Source organism: Bos javanicus, chromosome 11, assembly GCF_032452875.1.
Source record: "Bos javanicus breed banteng chromosome 11, ARS-OSU_banteng_1.0, whole genome shotgun sequence".
NCBI classification, from domain to species: Eukaryota; Metazoa; Chordata; class Mammalia; order Artiodactyla; family Bovidae; genus Bos; species Bos javanicus.
Window position 1 is genome coordinate 13,821,703 of NC_083878.1, and position 19,582 is coordinate 13,841,284.

Here is a 19,582-nt window from a genome sequence, read left to right on the forward strand (position 1 = left end):
GACACTTCCTCTTTTCTCCTTTGATACTCTTTTCATCCTAAATGGTTAATCCCTTACCTAGAACTGTGGAAAATTCAGAAGTAGGTGAAGAAGCTGATGATAAGCCTCAGCCATAATCCCATCACCCAGGGGCATGAGCTTTCTCTTTATCTGAACCGACCAGGCAGGGTGTGGTCCCATCTCTCACTCAACTGTCTCCATTTACTGTGCAAAGTAACAGCAGCAAAGCCTTGACCAGCTCCTCCCTCACTTCTGGAAGCTTCATTCAGGGATCGGTGAGTTTGGGCTCTGACTTCACGTCTCAGGCTTGAAGTAAATGCCCTGCTGTCCTTGTCTGGAGCTGACTCATGGGGCTGGGAGCCTGGGGCTTTAGAGGCACCCCCACCCAGGGGGTGGCCATGCCTGTGGCAGACTTTGAAGCAGATGGGAAAGGACCACTTGTCGTGTCTTTCCGCTGTGGGCTCGGGGTGCGGGTGATACCGACTGTCTGCTCCTGTCTGGAGACAGGAGACAGGTACCCGCCTCCCTTTGTGCGCACAGGGCTTAAACAGATATGAACAGAAAGTCAGACAACTTGAGCATTCTCTTCTAGACCTTCTGTTCCTTTTATAGCTACAAGGAACAACCCACAGAAATGTGATTTCATACTCCAGTGGTTACATTTACCTGATCTTCAGTGGGACAGAGACAAAAATGACCTGTGACAGGGAGCGCCTTTCAGGACTGTGATCCCTGGTTGCTCTCCGAGGAGGGCGAATCCCAGCAGAGTCTTTGCTGAGTAGGCTCCAGAGTGTGAGGGTGCAAACTGAAGATGCCCAGAGGGAGCTCCAGGGCTGCCCTGAGAGGGGAACTGAGGGGGTCCTGGGGTGGGGGTGGGGCAGGGGTGGAGCTACTGAGGGAAGAGGTGGGGGGGGCCAAGGGGGGGCTGCTGAGCTGAGGGTGTCTATTCCCTTCTCCTCTGTCTCCCCACAATCTGTGTTATATTGTGGAGTTGGCTTTGTTAGAGCTGCAACCAACTGCTGGAATTCTGTCAAAATAGGCAGGAAGAATGGCTGTCAGAGAGGTCTAGCCATTTGGATTACATAACAAGAGAATATGTTATTTTAGAGGAGACAGCTTAGTTGCTAGGGTGCCTGCCACACATGCCCCATTATCACTCAGCACCATACTCTGAAATGGGCTGCTCAGGGGTTGGTCTCTCCACAGTGTTCCGAGCTCCCCTGGGCCCTTACTTACCTCTGGGACCCCAGGACCTGGGCAGTGTTAACGCCTAATTCACTGCTAGTGGAGTTTCAGTTCAACTAATATCTATTAAGCATCTACCTGACACCAGCCCTACAGCAACACAAAGAGTAGAGACATGTCAAAGACACAGGCCCTGCCTGCTAGGAGGTCCTGGTAATAGACTGTTGCTGTCGGATTGTAAGTGGAATGAATGAGGAGCATAATGGTGATGGGAGTGTAAGGGACAGGGGTGTGGAGGGAAGGCTTCCGGGAAGAGCAGACAATCTGAGCTGAAAGGAAATGGCAAAGAAGAAAGAGTGCTCCAGGCAGAGACCAGCAAGGACAAAGGTGGGGACTGGCTGAGTGCCTTCCGGGTCCTGGGAACAGTCGCTGGAGCGTGAGCGATAGTCTGGGAGGGAGGGGGCAGGCACTGGGAGGCCCAGGGGGCTTTGTGAAGGAGCTAAGAGGGACCTCGTTCTGTGGGGGGCAGTCCTCAAAGAAGGGAGTGGCCAGAGACAGAAAGGCCTGATCCTTGGTCTCCTGGTGGGGAATGGGTGGGTTTCAGTTTCCAACATGGAAAATGCATTTGGTTTGAAAAAGCAAATTCAGAATTAAATTTTTTTGTTTGATAAATATAAAAAGGAGAGCTGTCATTTTTGGAATACAATCTAAATTTGACTAAATTTTGGCTAGAGGAGCAGAAATTAGGGGAAAAAAAAGTTGCAAGAACACTGCATCGATGGCGGGGAGCCATGGATGGGCTGGGGGTGGGGAGGGGGATGCAGGGCAGTGGGTCAGATTTGCATTTTTAGAACAGCGACTCTCGCTACTGATTGGATGGGGTGTATGAGAAAGGAAAGACTAGGCCGAGATCATGAATGCGATCCTTTGCAGCCAAAGATGGAGAAGCTCTATCCAGTCAGCAAAAACAAAACCAGGAGCTAACTGACTCAGATCATGAACTCCTTATTGCCAAATTCAGACATAAATTGAAAAAAGTAGGGAAAACCACTAGACCATTCAGGTATGACCTAAATTAAATCCCTTAGGATTATACAGTGGAAGTGAGAAATAGATTCAAGGGATTAGATCTGATAGACAAAGTGCCTGAAGAACTATGGTCTGAGGTTTGTGACATTGTACAGAAGGCAGTGATCAAGACCATCCCAAGAAAAAGAAATGCAAAAAGGCAAAATGGTTGTCTGAAGAAGCCTTACAAATAGCTGTGAAAACAAGAGAAGCAAAAGGCAAAGGAGAAAAGGAAAGATATACCCATTTGATGCAGAGTTCCAAAGAATAGCAAGGAGAGATAAGAAAGCCTTCCTCAGTGATCAATGCAAAGAAATAGAGGAAAACAATAGAATGGGAAATACTAGAGATCTCTTCAAGAAAATTAGAGATATCAAGGGAACACTTCATGCAAAGATGGGCACAATAAAGGACAGATATAGTATGGACTTAACAGAAGCAGAAGATATTAAGAAGAGGTGGCAAGAATACACAGAAGAACTATACAAAAAATATCTTCATGACCCAGATAATCACGATGGTGTGATCACTCACCTAGAGCCAGACATCCTGGAAAGTGAAGTCAAAAGGGCCTTAGGAAGCATCACTACGAACAAAGCTAGTGGAGGTAATGGAATTCCAATTGAGCTCTTTCAAATCCTAAAAGATGATGCTGTGAAAGTGCTGCACTCAATATGCCAGCAAATTTGGAAAATACATCAGTGACCAAAGGACTGGAAAAGTTCAGTTTTCATTCCAGTCCCAAAGAAAGGCAATGCCAAAGAATGCTCAAACTTTCACACAATTGCACTCATCTCACATGCTAGCAAAGTAATGCTCAAAATCATCCAAGCCAGGCTTCAACAGTATATGAACTGAAAACTTCCAGATGTTCAAGCTGGATTTAGAAAAGGCAAGGGAATCAGAGATCAAATTGCCAACATGTGTTGGATTATCGAAAAAGCAAGAGCGTTGCAGAAAAACATCTACTTCTGCATTATTGACTATGCCAAAGCCTTTGACTGTGTGGATGACAACAAACTGTGGAAAATTCTGAAAGAGATGGAAATACCAGACCACCTGACCTGCCTCCTGAGAAATCTGTATGCAGGTCAAGAAGGAACAGTTAGAAGTGGACATGGAACAACAGACTGGTTCCAAATCGGGAAAGCAGTATGAAAAGGCTGCATATTATCACCCTGCTTATTTAACTTATATGCAGAGTACATCATGAGAGATGCCAGTCTGATGAAGCACAAGCTGGAATCAACATTGCCAGGAGAAATATCAATAGCCTCAGATATACAGATGACACCACCCTTATGGCAGAAAATGAAGAAGAACTAAAGAGCCTCTTGATGAAAGTGAAAGAGGAGAGTGAAAAAGTTGGCTTAAAACTCAACATTCAGAAAATTAAGATCATGGCATCAGGTCCCATCACTTCACAGCAAATAGATGGGGAAACAATGGAAACAGTGAGAGACTTTATTTTTGGGGGCTCCAAAATCACTGCAGATGGTGACTGCAGCCATGAAATTAAAAGATGCTTGCTCCTTGGAAGAAAACCTATGACCAACCTAGACAGCATATTCAAAAGCAGAGACATTACTTTGCCAACAAAGGTCCATCTAGTCAAAGCTATGGTTTTTCCAGTAGTCATGTATGGATGTGAGAGTTGTGCGATGAAGAATTGATGCTTTTGAACTGTGGTGTTGGAGAAGACTCTTGAGAGTCCCTTGAACAGCAAGGAGATACAACCAGTCCATCCTAAAGGAAATCAGTCCTGAATATTCACTGGAAGGACTGATGCTGAAGCTGAAGCTCTACTCTTTTGGCCACCTGATGTGAAGAACTGACTCATTTGTAAATGATGCTAGGCAAGATTAAAGGCAGGAGGAGAAGGGGACAACAGAGCATGAGATGGTTGGATGGCATCACTGGCTCGATGGACATGAGTTCGAGTAAGCTCCAAGAGTTGGTGATGGACAGGGAAGCCTGGTGTGCTGCAGTTCATGGGGTCACAAAGAATCGGACATGACTGAGTGACTGAACTGAACTGAATTGCTGAATGCAATGGGGATGACACTGGCTTGATTCAAGGTGTGGTGCTCTGGGTGGGAAAATATTTAGGACATAAAACCAGAGAATCTGGTGACAGTAGGGAAACAGGGCATGAAGAGGGAGGAGTCAAGGCTGCCTTCTGGGGCCCTTGGTGGGTGGCCAGCTGGGTGGGGGGCAGGGAGGGGATGCTAGATGGAGGAGGGAGGCTCTGGTGCAGGGCTGGCTAGAGTATTGGTCCATTTAGACAGGTCATTTTCAAGGTGGCTGTGGGACGTCTGGGGGTGGGGTGGACAGTCTAGTGAGCAGCCAGCTAGGGCTGAAATCCAGTGTCCTAACTTGTTCTGCCTCCCAGCTGGCTTGGCTACCCGCTGAGAGTAGGGAGCAGGTGACCCTGGGATGGGGGTGGGTAGTGGGGCCGGGGTGGCTTCCCAGGAGGTGTCAGGCCTTCTCACTACATGGGGCACTCCTTGCTTAGCTCTTCCCATGGGGCCTGGGTGAGCTTGGCCTTTGAAGCACATGCTGGGGAAGCCAAAGGCTGACTGGAGTGGATCGTGACCCTCTCTCTGAGCTGTGACAGTAGGCACAGCTCAGAGCGTTCTGTCTGCGAGACCAGGGTCCCCTGAGGCCCAGCTCTGCCTCAGGAGTTGGACTCTCCTGAGTGGCCCTGGCATCAGACCTCTTCCTCTTCCTTTTCCCTCACTGAGACTTGCTGATCGGGTACCTGTCCTGGCCCCACCCAGCCTGACTCTGCAAGCAGAGATCTGACAGGTTTCTTAACACAGGAGACTGTTTAAAATAATGCATTTACCTATAATACCTCTCAGGGCTATTTTCATTGTAATCAAGGGTTAATACTATACCCTCAGGAATGGAGCTCTAATAGTGGAATATCAACACTGATGGAGATAGGATGGGTATTAGTCAGTGTTCAGTGTATACTTATCTGTGGGACAGATGTCTCTCTTCTTACATGAATGGAGCAGGTCCCTTTGGGTGACATTAATTCTCTCTGTGGACACAAGTAATAGCTCAGACTCTGAAAATCCACGCCTTAGCAGGGATGGGCAACCTCATCTCTGTGCCAGGGGCTGCTGGTGGAGGGGAGGAAGCTGGCACGTCACGTAAGACAAGCTGGCCGCAGGATTGGTCTTAAGGCAGGTCAGTGGCCGCCCACAGGAAGGAGCACGTTCAGAGGTATATCAGCAAACCCCAGTAGGCAGGGCTCCCACATTTGTTAGGCCATGCATGGAAGTGGCGTTAAGTTCTGGCAGTGACCCTGTTTTCTAGCTAAAAATAAGACCCATGGTTAGGAGACCTGCAGCTGGCAGCTGGACATGCAGAGCATAGAGAAGAGCTTTTGGAAACAGCTGTCAAGACCCTAACTAGAGGGGTAAGCATCAGGACTGGACCCATCAGGGGCCTTCTCAGCACTGGAATGCTGAGCACTGGGGTGCTCAGACAGACTGAGAGAGCAGTGGTGCCTCAGGGGTCAGTCAGCATCCTGGACTCCCTCGGGCACATCAGACCTCCCAAGATGAATTCTCCTTGCCCCCTCTTTGGTGAGAGTAGTCTTTCCAAATGCTCCTTTCCTGGCTGATGAGACAGGACCGGCAGGCCATCACAGGTCCTCAGACCCATGGGTGGAAGTGGGTCTGGGGGTGGGGATGACGCCCACTCTGGGTGAGGTAACCACCTCTGGGTCCAAACAACAGACACCCAAGTTAAAAAAAAAATAACTATCGCTTAAAAAAAAAAGTATATTGATGATTAACCCTTTGAGGACCTCGATCTTCAGGATTTTTGGATTAGTAACTAGGATTTTTGGATCAGTAACTTGCCATTGTTTATAAGACATTAACTATTTTACATTCCTCCTTCAGCAGTTACTTCATGACCTGTTACTTAGTATTAGCTGGGGCCTTTCTTCCCCTTGAACTCTAGGTGACATTGGCTTAAATCCACCAATTCATGGTCTGTGCAACTTCAAAACCCTCCCACTTTCCCAGGGTGTGATATTCTTCAAACCTCTTCTGCCTCTTTGGGCTGCATCCAAAAATCAGTCACACCAGCACGTGTGGGTTTAGGAGCTGTTAGTGAAGTATCTGGGGGAGTGGGTTGTCAGGAAGGGGTTGATCCCTTCCAGCCCAGCTGTGTGTGCACTTCTGGGCTTGCTTGGAGTTCCGCCTTCAACTCCCTCCACCATGCAGAGCAGCCACTCTCCCCTGCGGCCCCTTGGTGGTAGTAGGTACTTGTGTGCTTAGTCATGTCTGACTCTTTGCGGCCCCATGGGCTGTAGCCTCCCAGGCTCCTCTATGCATGGGATTTCCCAGGCAAGAATACTGAAGGGGGTTGCCATTTCCTTCTCCAGGGGATCCTCCCAACCCAGGGATTGAATCTGCATCTCTGGAGTCTTCTACATTGGCAGGCAGATTCTTTACCAGCTAAGCCTCTGGGAAAGCCTGGGGTCCCTTGGCCAACATTCAGCAAAGGGATTTTTCCAACAACTCTCTTTGAAAGGAATTTTGATCCCAATTGTAAAGATAATGAAGCTTTCTTTACCTTTGTGTAGACAGAATTTGCTTTTAAAATAAAAATTCACCTTCAGTTCATTTTCAAGAATTCCCCAACAGTTCTTAAAATAAACTAGCTCCTAATGGTGCTGCAAAAACAGGGCAAAGAGTTGTGGTGGAACAGAAAACACCCTAAAATCTGTTGTGTTTTTTTTTCCAGTTTCTACCCAGATGTTTGAGATCCTATAGATGTGGTCATTGAGCCGGGCTGTGGAGCAGAGCGTGCAGACTGAGTGCTGAGAAGAGGCAGCCTGGGCCAAGGCTGCTCCGGCCTCCTGGTAATCAGTCGGTGGTGATGGGGAGGCGGAAGGGGTGAGACGCAGTTTTTGGTTGGGTCCGTCTCACCAGGATGAGCTTCCAGACACTCGGGTCATTGCCATGAACTCCCCTGATCCCATTGACTCGAGAGCGACCATGTGCAACTAGAGATTATCATACTAAGTAAAGGAAGTCAGAAAAAGGCAAATACCATATGATATCACTTATACGTGGAATCTAAAATATGGCACATATGAACCTGTCTACAAAACAGAAACAGACCCACAGACACAGAGATCAGGCTTGTGGTTGCTAAGGAAGTGAGGGTTGGGGGAGAAGGGTGGACTGGGAATTTGGGGTTGGTAGATGCAAGCTATTATATATAGACTCGGTAAACGACAAGGTCCTACTGTATAGCAAAGGGAACTCTATCCAGTCTCCTGGGATAAACCACAATGGAAACGAATATTGAGAAAATCATGCAAATATGTCTAAAACTGAGTCACTTTGCTGTACAGTGCAGATTGGCACAGCAATCGTCAACGATACTTCAACAACAAAAAAAGAGCCATCATGGCATCAGAAGGACCTCGGAGGTCACTGGTCCCACCCCAACAGGGCAGAAGCCCCTCTACAACATCCTGTGGTTACCCTGGCTCCAAGGAGAGACCTCACCATCTAACGAGGAAGCCTGTCTGGTCTTCTCCTTACTGAGAAGCTCCTGCTGGTGGAAATTTCACCCTCGCACCCTTAGCTAGAATCTGCCTGCCTGCAATAACCACTTGGTTTCCTGGTTCTGGCCCCCCGAGGTTCTCAGGAATCACCTTGATCCCTCTTCCACATGGCAGTCCAGCAGATATTTGGAGAGGAGGAACGCAGAATCTGGGGCCAGAGACAGGCCTGGTTGAAATCCCGACTCTACTGTGTGATCTTTAGCAAGTTAGTTAACCTCTCTGATTCAGTCTTTTTATCTGTAAAGCAGGGACAATGTCTGTCTCACAGAGTTGTCCTGGAAATGAAAATAATTCACAAATCAAGGTTGCTTGTTTCATCACCAATTCTCTGACACCAACAGGATGTCCTACGATTCAACTCAATTCTGACACTACCCTGAGTTAAAAGGGAACATAAGAAAAAGCAAGGTCATGGACAAGACTCTGCCCACTTCAGAGGCGAGCTGCAGGTGTGGTCCTCTGACCACCTGCACTTCTGACCGACTTGACTATAAATCTGAGGGTTCTCACAACCTCCCTCTCGGTTTCTATGATTCCCTAGAATAGTTCACTGAAGTCGCTGAAAGTTCTTGCAACTGCAACTGCAGTTTTATTATAGAAGATCTAACTCAGGAATAGCTAAAAGAAAGAGCACAGAGTCTGGGGGATGAGGACATGGTGAAGAGCTTCCACGTCTGCTCCTTGTGGGATCTGTCAGCACCCAGCCCAGAAATGTGCTCACCAGCCAGGAAGCTCCCCCAGACCTCGCTGTCCAGGGTTCTTTAATGGGGGTGTGCATTACTGGTAGGCAAAAATTGATTTGCCACTTGATTGAAAGCAATCTCCAGAGCCTTTCCTCTCCTCCTCCTGTGGTTGGGATGGGGCTGAGTTCCAATCCCTTAATTATATGCACGGTCTTTCTCAGTGGCCAGTCCCTCCCTTGAAATGTCTAATTGCCCAGCATGTCACCTCATTTGCATTTTTATGCTCAGGCTTGGTGAGAGGGGCTCATTATGACCAACAAAACACTCCTAATGCCTTTTGGACATTTTAGAAATCCCAAGTGCCAGGAACTGGAGCCAGAGGCCCTATATACTCTTTACGATGCCACTCCTGGCTCTGTACGCGCCAGCCTTCTGTGATCTTCAGCACCCTGCTTACATTCTTTTATTGTGCTCTCCAGGTTTACACGTTCCCACTATCTGGTCAGAGTAAAAAGCGTTCTCATCAGTCTTTTTCTGGTTTTTCTTTTTGTCAATATAACTTGAGATTGAATTAGTTTGGGGACTAAAACATATAATTACAATTATTTCTCATGCACCTGTTTACAATTGAATCATAAGCCTCTCATTACTCATGTTCCTCATGCTATGATGATTCTAGCCCCTAAAGGACACATAATAAGCGCTAATAGCACTTGCTCGGCACCAGGCACCGTTTGAACTACTTCATATACATTAACTCACCCAGTCTGCACGACAACCTAAGGAGGAGTTAAATAGTTGCAATCTCTGTTTAACAGATGGGGAACTGAGGCACAGAGAGGTAGGTAACTTGCCCAAGATCACACAGCTAAAAAAGGGCATAGCTGAGATTTGAACTCATGGTCTGGTTCCAGAGTCCTGCTTTTAACCACTAAGTTCTGCTGCCCACAGCTTTGATCACCTCCCAACATTTTGGGAAGGAAGGAGCACAGAAGGATGCCTCTGGCTCCTGCTGTCATGGTAAGGGAGTCAGGGTTTCATTTCCTCCCCTGCCCACTGGAGCAGCCCTATGGGACTGGGCTGTAACAAGTGAAGGCCGGCCTAGGGGCTCCTGTCCATCGGGCCCTGAATGTTTTGATTCCTCATGCTTTGTGGGAGACAGCTACTTCAGAGACTTCACAGATCAATTCCCGGAAAATCCAGATACTCCAAAAGGAAGGGAGAGGACCAGCCTTTTCCTGCCTGGATGAAAAGGATTTAGGCCAGGAAGGTTCAGTACCAGGTGGTACCAGTCCCAGAGAAGCTGACAGTTCAGACACATCCGGAGCTGGGGTGACTTGGTGTTACAAGGAACACAAGGATCTCCATGCCCACATCCAGTGTACCCACTGAGGCATTGTCTGCTGCTATTTTAAAAATAACATCATGGGACTTCCCTGGTGGTCCAGTGGCTAAGACTCTGTGCTTCCAATGCAGGAAGCCCAGGTTCAATCCCTGGACAGGGAACTAGATCTCACGTGCCTCACCTAAGAGTTCACTTGCTGCAACTAAGATCCACAGTAACCAAAATAATAAATAAATATTAAAAAAAAATAACATCAAAGATTTGGGGCTGTGAAGGTGCCAAAGAGAATGAAAATGGAGAGGCGTGTGTATGTGGGGCAAGGCCTCTGGAAGAACTTTGGTCTGCTGCAGAGTTTGCCCAGGAGAATCTGGGTGGTGACCCCAAGTCTGCATGCCTCCGATGCATTCCCATGATGTTTGACCTTGTGCTCTCTTCTTACTCCCCAAGTTCCAGAGATGAGGCTTGCTGGGAGCACGAAGCGGGTGAAGTATTCTTAACTGAACCCATGTGCATGGGATTGACTTGAAACCACAAGGCAGTCATCAGTAGGTCATGTGTGTTCTTTGCAGATGTTTCTCTTTTGGCATTTGGCTTGAGGAAGAGGCACTGGGGAGATGTGGGTAGAAGGTCTTGCTCCAGGAAACCTAGATCCTCCATCCTTCTGCCTTTTTCTACATTAGTCTGTTTCTCTCCATAAAGTGTTAGAGCTGGATGGGGCCCCAAGGTCCATTCTGTTCATTCCCCCATTTAAGGATGGACAAAATGAGATCCAAAGAGGGAAATTACTTACCTGAGTCCATGAACAAGGGAATGTCATAACTTGGGCAGCACTGCAGGCTTCTAGTCTGGAGCTAATTCAGCCCGAAACATCCCCGACAGACTTCATCACTCTACTGAGATGAAGAATCTGGCTTTCAATGTCACTGAGTACAACCTCAAACATTCTCGCAACCTGCCAAATATGTTTCAAAATGTCTCTTTAGAGAATGTTTGTTTTGGGCTGCCACTCCCAGGCCACTCGTTCCTCCCGCCTCCATCTCATCGACATGGCTGGTAAGGATGGTGCTAACTGGGGGAGATCTGTTGAGGGCTTTCACAAGGAGCTGACTAGTGACAGTTAAGACCAGAGGTCATGGCTTTGTAGACTTGCAAAAGTGCGTTATGGTGGCATTTGGACCACTCTTGCTGCCCAGGTCAAGAGTATGGTGGTAGATGATAGAGTGGCAGGAAGGGGCCTGGACAGCCATAGGAAGTGGTGCATAACACTAGCGTTAGAGGCTTTGTGCCATCTTGGCATGCTTGCTAGAAATGGTAAGCTCCTGGAATGAATTTTTTTTTAAAGTCTCTCAGTTGTGTCTGACTCTGCAACCCAAGGACTATACAGTCCATGGAATTCTCCAGGCCAGAATACTGGAGTGGGTGGTTCCTACTAGAGATTCCTTCTCCAGGGAATCTTCCTAACCCAGGGATCGAACTCAGGTCTCCCACATTGCAGGCGGATTCTTTGCAAGCTGAGCCACCAGGGAAGCCCTGGAATGAATGCCTTCTGTTATACACCACAACCACAAACATTTATCTGTGGTATTTCAACCATGGCTGCCCATTAGAATCACCCAGAGAACTTAAAAAAAAAAAATCCTGAAATCCAGGTCATACCCAAGATCAATAATATTAAAATCTCTGATATCAGTATTTTTCAAAGTTCTCCAGGAGATTCCAATGTGCACCCAAGCTTGAGAACCCCAAGGGTTCAGAGCTTCAGCTGACCCTTGAAGGACCTTGTCCATGTGTCTTCCCTTGGACTTGCTATTTGCCTTCCCCAAAGAACAAGAATGCAAATAACAATAATATCAGTCAATCACCTGAGTGTTCTGGGCTGATGGGATGGGCTCCCACTTACTTGTCTTGCCTAGTGTGCCCCTGCCTGTTCTACTTGGAAGAACTGTAAGGTAGAGGGTAAAGTGCTGACAGAAGATGGAAGAAGTCGCAGACTTCTCATAGACAACAAGAATATGCTATCTGGTTGTCAACAAGGCCTGTTCCATAATGAGCTGCTGACTGGAATGAAGGCTAAGGCTTTGGCTAACAGGATGAGCCTAGAGGGCAGAGCAGATCAGGTCTGGGGAGGCCAGGAGCTGCTTTGAGAGAACAATGGCAGTTCCACCTCCTTCTGGAAGGGAGTCCCCAGAGGCAAAGGGAAGGAGGGGCAGATTAAGGATGAAAGCCAAGTACCCTGAGCTCAGATAAAGCACTTTTGTTGGTATCTTCCTATTTGCCTTCAAAAACTAGTTATTGTTCAGTCAAGGCACTTGCCTTCTTTTGCTGAGAAGGGGCTCAGCCACCTGGGAGAAGGCTGAGGCTCTGTAAGCCCCCACACCCTCCGGATGTTGAAGGAGCATGATAACCTAGCAGCACTGACACAAAGGGAGACTGGTGGCCACAGTCCCACAGCTGGGAAGCCAAGGCTGAGCAGCAGCCTGCTTCTTCAGCAGGACTCCAATATGGCCATAAGGACATTCATTCACTCACCATTCAGGCATTTTTAAAAGCCTGCTTGAGTGGAAAAAATAAGTGACTCGTTCGCAGCCCAACCTTCCAAGGACGGCCCTAGTTCTCGCTCCAGGTCTAGATACTCAGGCCCCTGGGCAGCCGGGCATATGGTGCCATTCAATCAGTGTTCACTGTTTCACTATTTCTCAATATTCATTTACTGGGGTTTAGAGAAACTCATTTTCCACTAATAAAAACTGCACACCTCTTTTCAATTCATGCTAAGAAATGATTCTCCAGTGAGACACGTTTTACAGAAACAGATTCACAATAAATCTTTTCCCGAGGCGGGAGCAAAGTCGAAGTTGGGGCGGGGGGGGGGGGGGGGCGGGTGGGAAGCAGCGCTCAGCCTGTTAGAAGCTACCCGTTCTCTTTTCAGTTTCGTGGATTTCCCACCGCATGTTTTTTAGGAGGCTTCTTAGAGGGCTTACATTTTAGATCAAGTACGAACTTGCAGTGAATAGCTTTACACTGTGTGGATAAGCAGCACAAAATGCCCCCAAAGCTTTGCAGGTCGAGGTCGCACTGGGGGACCAGTCTACCTGAACCAAGCCCCGTGGGTCAGGCAGGGAAGGGCTGGCCAGCCGGAGCCAGTGACAGACAGACCTTCACTTAGTCGGACGATGCATCAGCGCCCCCTACAGGCCGGCAGCCGCGGCGCCCTGCCTGCCAACCCGCCTCCCGGCTCACACTCTCCTGGGAATAGCCTCATTCCCACTCCCCACCCCTAATCCAAGCCCTCCGGCCTAGGAAGCGTGCACCCCGACTGGGAGCATCCTCCTTTCTTCTCGGCAGGGGTCCAGGAGGGGACTGCAAACCCACGAGGACGATGAGTGAAGAGACCGTCCCCGAGGCCGCCTCCCCGCCGCCCACGCAGGGGCAGCAGTACTTCGACCGCTTCTCTGAGGACGACCCCGAGTACCTGCGCCTTCGCAGCCGCGCGGCCGACCTGCGGCAGGACTTCAACCTGATGGAGCAGAAGAAGCGCGTCACCATGATCCTGCAGAGCCCGGTGAGTGGGGGTCTGACCCCCGCGGGCGGGGGAGGAGGAAGGAGGCCAGAGGAGGGCGGGGAAGGGGTGCGGAGGACGCCGATGCACCCGGTGAACCCGAAAGAGAAATTGCTCCTCTTCCGCTTGCTCAGAGACGGAACAGTTTTCAGCTCTGAGCAAGATGCTTTGGCTGTGTGGGTGTTTGAGTATCTCCCTAGTCGCTGGCGGATGGCAAATCCTGGCTTATGTGCAGTTTATGGCTTGTGTTTGACTCCCTGGTGGGGAAGGTGGATCTGAGAAGCAGGAGCCCTACTTCAGTTCCTCGTGCCCCTTCTGAGCCTCACTTTCCAGTCTTCCTGTCCCTCTTCACCGAAAACTCTTAACAATTCGGGTAAACCAGGGGCCAGCGAGAGGTGCCACGTGGGAGGTCTGGGGCTCCTTTTTCTGCACACCGCCAAGAACTCTGTCCTGGCAAATAAGGCTTTGACATACCAAGGCAGGAGTGAAGTGCGCCTGAAAGCCCCAGGAGGCGGGGAATAGACAGCAGAGGGGCAAGTCCGGGTCACCTAGCCCTGGCCAGAGTCTTGAGGTCAGTTGGCACCTGCCTGGCATGGATACAGTGCTCTTTCTCAGATGGTGTGTTGAGAAGGATGGAGGGTGGGTCCACTGGACCAGGGAAGCAGGACCATGATGCAGGCCCTCCTAGGGAGGAAGAGCAGTGGGAACGGAGGCAATAGGTCTCTCAGAGAGTAGAGCTGGGTGGGCCTCAGGAAACACTACGTGATCCTAAGTGTTGGTAAGCCCAGGGTGGAGTGGCATCTCCAGGTACTGGCCAGGATGGGCTCTGCCCCAGTCCCTACCTAGGTATTGGAGAGCCAGGGCGTGCAGTGGGCTGTGTGTGACCCGGCTGAGAGCACGCAGTGAATGCTAAGGAGGATACGCCCCAGGTCTTGGTGACAGGTGACAGTGAGCTGGGGGGTCTGGAGGAGAATGCATTGGGATGACAGAATCCCTGTGTGAGACCAGAAGGGGTGGCTGTTGTGTGGTAGGAGTGGAGGCAGAGTTAGCACTAACCCAAGCTTGGGAACCTGAAGGATGGGACTATTCTCAGGCAGGAGACGGGGCCAAGAGGCAGTCATGCTGCTTCTGTCCTTTTTTGTAGATTCCTCAACACCTAAGTGGCTCCCTATTTCCTCCTGAGTGTCACCTGATGGTCTGCAAAGCCAGGCTCAGAGTAGCAGGATATCAAAAGTGACCTCTGAGGTCATCAACTCCTTCTGTATAGGCCCCACCATCCCCACCCCTCATAAGGAAACTGAGGCCCAGAAGAACCATCAGCCTGACTAATGACAGGGAAGATGGCATACTTTTTCATTCAATTCTGCTTTTTAAAATGTCTTTTAATTACTAAAGTGAAGTCCTGCTGTGTCTGATGGGGGTGGGGAGGGGTCTAGGCTATCACTAAGACATCAGAAGGACCTGGATTCTGGAGTATATATTGCCTGGAGTTTCCCCCAGGGCAAAGGGAATAGGATCCATTCCCAGCATCTCCTTGTTGCTCCCCACACAGCAGTTTTGGGAGGCTCCTGAGGTCCCAGATATGTGGCTCTGATCTAGCTGACCCAGGGGCCACGGGTGGGCACTTGGAAGAGGGGCCATCAGTATCCCTCGTGCTTGAGACACACTGGGAGGACGCCTCGGGGGCCTGCTTCAGTCTTTCAGGGAGGAGCTGGAAGGCCTCATCCAGGAGCAGATGAAGAAGGGGAACAACTCCTCCAACATCTGGGCCCTGCGGCAGATCGCGGACTTCATGGCCAGCACCTCCCACGCAGTCTTCCCAACATCTTCCATGAGTACGTGGGGAACTGGGGAGCTGCCAGAAGCAGAGGTGGAGGAAGTGGGGGGGTGGTGGGGGGAAGGCACAGTAATAAGCAGCTCGGTTGCCAGGCTACGAAGTGAGTGGTACAGCTGCCTTAGCAGACCTGGGGGGGGATCTGGGCAGCAGGGAAAGAAGTACCTGGCTCTGCTTCTAATGCTGCTGTGATGTAAAGGCCCACGGAGAATGATCCCTGATGCCAGAACTAGGAGGGCAGGGGGTGGTCTGCTGGGGGAGGGGGTAGTATAACCCAGTGTCACTGCAGAGAGGCAGGGCAGCCTAGGTATGACCCCACCACCCTCACCCCTCATAAGGGGATTAGCATAAAGGGAAGAGGTTTGCAACCCAAGAATCTTACGTGGCCTCTGCCTGAGGCCTGGGAGTGGACAGTGGAGAGTGAGAATTCGGCTCCCTGTCGCTCTAGCTTTGGGTACAGAACCTAAGAAAATCCTCGTGTCCTCCTAGCATCCAGCTCTCAGGTGGCTCTTCCCTCAGTCCCCTGGAGTTACTCCTTTGGAAATGGAGTTTGGAGGGGACGAAAGGAGGCCTTTGGAGCTGGTGTCTCCATGCCCCACTGGACAGGTCAACCTGACTCCATAGACAAGGGCCAAGAGCAGCCAAGGCTAGGTACAAACCCATCTTCCTTGGCTCTGAAGCTCTGCCCACAATCTTTAAGAAACAAACATTGGAAAATACTTCCTTCAATAAAATAAATACAGGATTATGGTTGAAAATTAGGAAAATAATCAAGAAAGGGAATTAAAAATCACTGAACTGAGTCCTTACAATGAAGAAATTCTTATTATCAATGTTTTGGTGTGTGTCCTTCCAGTCTTTTTTTCTTAATACATGGAGACTATGCAAAAAATGCAATCACATTATACATGCACATTTATATCCTTATTGTATCTTGACTAATTTTTCATGTAAGAAATATGGTTATATAACATAATTTTTGGTAGATGTATGTTATTCTATGCATGGTTGAATATGCCATAGTTTATTTTAGTCAGTTTCCGATTTTTTGGACTTTTAGGTCATTCCCAACTTTTTGCTATTATGAATGACAATTCAAGAAACATCCTTGTCAATAAATCTGTGATTAAATCCATGAGTATTTTCTTAAGAAAAATTGCTAGAAGTAGAACTGTTAGATTGAATTCTATGCATCTTTTAAAGATTGTTATGCATAATGCCGAATTACCCTGGAGAAAGATGGAACGAATTTACATTGCTACCAGAAATGCAAGAGTGCCCATTTCCTCCACCCTGATCTGTAGTCTGTTACCATGTTTCATCCTGATGATATGATAAGTGATAAATGGTACTTTGTGTTTTAGTGTGCTTTTATTTGATTGCTAATGAGATTGAATGTTTTCGTATACATATTGGGCATGACAAAAAGAAAACCCAATATGCCCAATATGCATGTGAAAATATTCAATCTTATTAGTAATCCAATAAAAGCACACTAAAACACAAAGTGCCATTTATGACCTATCGTATCATCAGAGTGAAATGTGGTAACAGGCTACGGATCAGTAGTAAATTGCCTGTCGTACCCTTTGCCAGTTTTTTACTTGCAATTCTTTTCTTGGGCTTTTCTGGTGACTCAGCAGTAAAGAATCTGCCTGCAGTACAGGAGACATAGTGAATGAGGGTTCGATCCCTGGATTGGGAAGATCCCCTGGAGGAGGAAATGGCAACCCACTCCAGTATTCTTTTTTTTTTTTTTTTAATTTTATTTTATTTTTAATCTTTACATAATTGTATTAGTTTTGCAAAATATCAAAATGAATCCGTCACAGGTATACATGTGTTCCCCATCCCGAACCCTCCTCCCTCCTCCCTCCCCATACCAACCCTCTGGGCCGTCCAGTGCACCAGCCCCAAGCATCCAGCATCGTGCATCGAACCTGGACTGGCAACTCGTTTCCTACATGATATTTTACATGTTTCAATGCCATTCTCCCAAATCTTCCCACCCTCTCCCTCTCCCACAGAGTCCATAAGACTGTTCTATACATCAGTGTCTCTTTTGCTGTCTCGTATACAGAGTTATTGTTACCATCTTTCTAAATTCCATATATATGCGTTAGTATACTGTATTTATGTTTTTCCTTCTGGCTTACTTCACTCTGTATAATAGGCTCCAGTTTCATCCACCTCATTAGAACTGATTCAAATGTATTCTTTTTAATGGCTGAGTAATACTCCATTGTGTATATGTACCACAGCTTTCTTATCCATTCATCTGCTGATGGACATCTAGGTTGCTTCCATGCCACTCCAGTATTCTTGCCTGGACTATCCTGTGGACAGAGGAGCCTAATGGACTATAGTTCGTGGGGTGGCAAAGAGTCAGACACAACTGAGCATGCATATTCTTTTTTTACAGATTTAAAAATCTTCATAAAGTAAGGCTATTTTTCTACTCCCAATCAAAAACACTGCAGGTTTTTTCCAGTGTCTCCTTTGCTTTTTAATTTTTTCATGATATTTTTGTGTTGTAGAATAATTTTCATGGAGTTGAATCTGTTACTATTTTCTTTTGTGTTGTCTGCTTTTGATTGTTTGCTTAGAAACAGCTTCCCTATGTTTTATCATTCAATAAAATACTTTTAATTATTCATTTGCAATTTTTCTCAGCCATCATACAAGTTGATTCTTTAAAATAACTTTAGAAGTATTTTGTCAAGTCTCTTTATTCACCTCAAAAAAATTCCTTCTGGGATTTTGAATGGGGTTGCATTAAATGAATAGATTAATTTGGTGGAGACTTCATAAATGTTCAAATTTATATTCGAATGTAAGCTCCATTGGGGAAAAGATTTTGCTGTTTTGTTCACTGTTAGAGTAGTATTCTGAACTTAAAAAAGTAGCTGGCATGTAACAGGTGCTTACAAAATACTTGCATAAATGAATTTTAAATCTTTTCGGAAATGATATGTCCTCGATTATTTAATTCTTTAATGTCCATCAGAAAAGATGGTAGCTATTTTTATGTTCAGTTGTCTCCTTCTCCTCCCGCTTTTAATCTTTCTTAGCATCAGGATCTTTTCAAATGAGTCAGTTCTTCGAATCAGGTGGCCAAAGGAGTGGAGCTTCAGCTTTAGCATCAGTCCTTCCAGTGAATATTCAGGACTGATTGCCTTTAGGATGGGCTGGTTGGATCTCCTTGCAGTCCAAGGGACTCTCAAGAGTCTCCTCCAACACCACAGTTCAAAAGCATCAATTCTTCGGTGCTCAGCTTTTTTTATAGTCCAACTCTCACATCCATACATGACCACTGGAAAAATCATAGCTTTGACTAGACGGACCTTTGTTGGCAAAGTAATGTCTCTGCTTTTGAATATGCTGTCTAGGTTGGTCATAGGTTTTCTTCCAAGGAGCAAGCATCTTTTAATTTCATGGCTGCAGTCACCATCTGCAGTGATTTTGGAGCCCCCCAAAAATAGTCTCTCACTGTTTCCATTGTTTCCCCATCTATTGGCCATGAAGTGATGAGACTGGATGCCATGATCTTAGTTTTCTGAATGTTGAGCTTTAAGCCAACTTTTTCCACTCTCCTCTTTCACTTTCATCAAGAGGTTCTTTAGTTCTTTACTTTCTGCCATAAGGGTGGTGTCATCTGCATATCTGAGGTTATTGATATTTCTCCTGGCAATGTTGATTCCAGCTTGTGCTTCATCCAGTCCAGAATTTCTCATGATGTACTCTGCATATGAGGTAAATAAGCAGGGTGACAATATACAGCCTTGACATAGTCCTTTCCCGATTTTATGTAGTGCTTGCTAATTTCTTTTTAAAAAAATTTATTTATTTTAATAGGAGGATAATTATAATATTGTGGTGGTTTTTGACATACATTGACACTTAATAATTTCTTGTTAAGTTTATTCTGGAAATTTTATGTAATTTGTCATTTTCAGTGATTCTCCATTCAGATCTTTTCCTGGTTATAGCTGTCACCTAGGGAAATCACTGGAGTTATATATATAAATGTGTGTGTATTTATGTATATTATGTTTATATACATTATATACATTTATATATATCATTGGAATTATATATATATATTATATATCATTGGAGTTTTATATATATATATATATACTAACCCCTTATTGAGCTCTTAAATTCTATATCTTCTCAATGAATTCTTTTGGGTTTCGTATATAGAAAGAAATCACATAGTCATTTTGCATTCTTCAACATTTTACCCTTTGGTTTATTTTTCCAGTTTTCTCATTGCATCCATTAGAACTCTCAGAACAATGTT

General features: G+C 46.9%; 1 protein-coding gene across 1 annotated transcript in view; it reads left to right on the plus strand.

Annotated features, from left to right (window-relative positions):
- The window catches only part of ADD2 (adducin 2), a 126,112-nt gene that overhangs the window by 56,600 nt on the left and 49,930 nt on the right, over positions 1-19,582 (plus strand). The window contains exons 2-4 of the mRNA XM_061431991.1: positions 7,024-7,141; positions 13,229-13,445; positions 15,139-15,277. Coding sequence (XP_061287975.1) covers positions 13,263-13,445; positions 15,139-15,277 — 322 coding nt within the window. The 5' untranslated portion in view covers positions 7,024-7,141; positions 13,229-13,262. The remainder of the gene's footprint in view (positions 1-7,023; positions 7,142-13,228; positions 13,446-15,138; positions 15,278-19,582) is intronic.